At 41.4% G+C, this 3,262-nt stretch overlaps 1 protein-coding gene across 1 annotated transcript; it reads left to right on the top strand.

Annotated features, from left to right (window-relative positions):
- The first annotated feature begins 523 nt into the window (after nt 1–523).
- On the top strand, nt 524–1,585 carry LOC114528346. Its single transcript, XM_028549969.1, has one exon. The coding sequence runs from the start codon at nt 524–526 to the stop codon at nt 1,583–1,585; it is 1,062 nt and encodes a 353-aa protein (XP_028405770.1).
- Nucleotides 1,586–3,262: the final 1,677 nt, after the last annotated feature.

The raw sequence follows: 3,262 nt of genomic DNA on the forward strand, positions 1-3,262 counted from the left end.
GAAGATGCGATCTGCTGCTACTACTGCCGTCACTTCTCCACAAATAGGAAGGGGTCCACATTTGTTAGCCAGGGTCTGCGCAACTGGAAGAAATGCTACGGGAGGGAAGAAAACAACAACAAACTACTGCAGCAAAACAATAGTCTTCAGCATGCCGAGTGTGTTGATGCCTACACCCAGTACGTGGCTGTTAAGTCTGTCCAAAACTTTTCTATCTGTAGCTGACCTCCAGGATTCCGCACATGAAAAACTTGCCAGAGAGAACAGGCACTATATGCGCACAGTATGTTAAGTTTTACTGCTTACAGCTCAGCGAAAAATTGCCCAACGTGAGACCAGTAGATCCTATCGAGTTGATGATATTGACGCAGAAAGCTTCGACTTTGGTCCATCATGCAGCAATTTCTTTGCCATTCTTTCCTGCATTGCGAGACACGACCCAATTGTCACTCAAAAAATTCGATCTGGTCCCAGAAATGCAAAGTATACGCATCATAGTGTTCAGAACGCCTTGTTGGATATCATGAAAGATATGACTTTGGGGCAGTTAAGCGGAGAGCTTTGTGCTGCAGAATTTTTCACCATTCTTTCTGATGAATCCAAAGACACAAGCAAAAAGGAACAAGTCGTTGTCGCAGTCCGATATTGCTTCAACAACGCTACCCATGAGGAGTTAATTGGCATCGCAGAAGCTCAAAGTTTGGATGCAGATGGTTTATCAGATACTAATATCCACCAGTTGCAAAGAGTTAATGCCAACATGAAAAACTGTGTCGGACAGGGTTACGATGGCGCATCTGTTGTCTCCGGTCACTTAAACAGAGTTCAAAAGAAAATCCCTGAGAAAACTGGCGCAGAAATGGCCTATTATGTCCACTGCTTTTGCCACAGGTTAAACCTGGTAATTGTTGACGTGTTGAATTCTATCAAGTGCGTGGCCAATATGACATCTCTTTTTAAAGATTTACATTCATTCTTCAGCAGCAGCACCGTTCATGTTAGGTGGGAGAGCAAGCAGAAATCGTGTGGAGCAAAGGTTATGGAGATTGGTAAAGTCTCTGACACTCGATGGTCGTGCCAAGCAAGGCAATTCAGCGCTGTATGGAAACGCATTGATATCGTGATTGAAGTATTGCAGGATGTGATCCACAACGATTGTGACTCTAGCCGTAGCACTCAGGCAACTGGCTACAAGTTGCAGATTGATTGTCGTTTTCTTCGATATCTCCTGATCATTAAACATATCCTGAAGAGTGCCAAATTTGCTTCAGAGCTGTTGCAGAAGCCAACAAGTGATCTGACAGAAGCCATCGACCTAATTACCACGTTGAAAGTAGAGTTACAAGCCTGTTGCTCAAGAGAGAAGTGTCAGGAGTTCTGGGATGATGCTGAGAATGTGGGCGATCGCTTAAATCTTCCTGAGGATGCACGACCTGTCAGACAAAAGCGACCACCGGCGGCCTTGCAGGATTACATTGTTGAGGCAAGCATTGAAGATGAAGCTACAGGTGAGGGATTCGATAGATTTGTAAGAGATGTCTACGAGATTGTGGATAAAACTAATGCTGAGTTGAGGAATCACTGAGAGGAATCACTGCTTTGTCCCCTGGTTCCGCGACATTCATGGATGAAAACTCACTTGTGGCCTTCGCCGAGATATTCAAAGGCAATCCGGACAACCTCTGCTCTGAAGTTGCCACGTTTAAGCACTTGTTGAAAAGAAAAGAAAAGCAAGAGAAGCCCAAGAGTCTCCTGCAATTGCAATCATATTTAGAAAGGTTAAAAGAAGCCTTTTTCAAGCTTCACCACTTTGCGTTAATCGCCTGCACTTTGCCTGTGTCATCAGCTGAATGCGAACGAAATTTTATCTCTGCGGCTGATAAAGAACGATCTTCGAACAGTAATGACACAGGAGCGTCTAGACAGCCTTATGATGCTAGGAATTCATCGTGAACGAGGGAAAAAGCTGGACTTGGACATTGCAGTGAACAGGTTCAAGGATAGGTTTCCTAAGTGTAGAATTGTACTCTGAACGTTGAGCAATCATTTATGGGTTATGTTACTGACTGTTAGTGACAGTTACTGTTATCAATGTTGCCTGTATTGTGCATGTGGTAATTGCTACTAATATATTCATCATTGTAAAGTCGTTAGTACTCATGTAGTACATCATATAATATATTAATCTTTTTGAAATTCAATATAAGCAGGAAGCAGCATGAACTTAGCATCAAATGTGGTATGAGCTCATAGTCTCTCAGTTACAAAATTGTCCCCACAATTAAGTTAGGTGTGTTTCTTGCTACTGCTGAGAAAAGAAAAAGTAGGTGGCTAACATTACTCGTTACTGTAAATTTTGCAACAATTTACATATTCATATGCGAAAGTTAAATATAAGGATATCTCCATAAATTCATTATTGGATGAGCACAGGCACGCGTGAAGGAGGTAGGAAAGGGTGACAATATGTAAATGTCCGTTGGCCAGCTGCAGTTTTGAATAGTGGTATTTGAAGAGAGTCACATGTACGAGTACTGCAGTTGTGGATTGATGACCTTTTTATCAATTTATTTTATCAAGATAGTTGGGTGCAAGGTTGTTTAAACATTTGTACCTCAAAATAGCATCTCTAAAATATAGTCATTTGTCCACTGGGAGGCAATTTAATTCACATAGAAGTGGAGTTACATGGTCGTATTTCCTGGATTTCGTGATGATCTTACATGCAAAATTCTGGATTGATTGGACTTTCTTTACGTTGGTGGCCGATGTGTTCAACCACACCGAAGAGCAATAAAGCATCTTGCTGATGACTAAGGATGAAATGATTTCCGATCAAGTTTTTGTGTCGAAACTTTTAGCACGGTTTATCTGGTATAATTTGTTCATACACGACAAGACTAGTAGAGAGGTATGATTGTCGTAATTTAAGTGACTATCTAACGTGACACCTAAATCTTTAGCAGAGTCTACTGGTCTAAGAGATTTGCCCAAGAATGATACGGATATATCTGTAGGTAGTCTGTTCATCAGCCGCTTTGTTCCAACTATTATGTACTTAGTTTTCCCCGGATTAATTAAAAGGTGGTTTTCACAGCACCAACTTGCGACTCTGTGTAGGTCTTGTTCGAGAACTGTGATTGCTGAAACTGTTTCACATAATGGAAAGGAGAGGAGAACTTTTGAGTCATCAATGTACAATTCAAGGTTGGAGTCACAAGATACGGAGGGCAGATCGTTCAAATAGATACAAAATAATAAT

This window comes from Dendronephthya gigantea, unplaced genomic scaffold, assembly GCF_004324835.1.
Source record: "Dendronephthya gigantea isolate DGI-Jeju-01 unplaced genomic scaffold, DenGig_1.0 000049F, whole genome shotgun sequence".
Classification (NCBI taxonomy): Eukaryota; Metazoa; Cnidaria; class Anthozoa; order Malacalcyonacea; family Nephtheidae; genus Dendronephthya; species Dendronephthya gigantea.

Excerpts from the sequence above, each read along its gene's own strand:
- LOC114528346 (XM_028549969.1), top strand. The coding sequence starts at position 524 with ATGAAAGATATGACTTTGGGGCAGTTAAGCGGAGAGCTTTGTGCTGCA.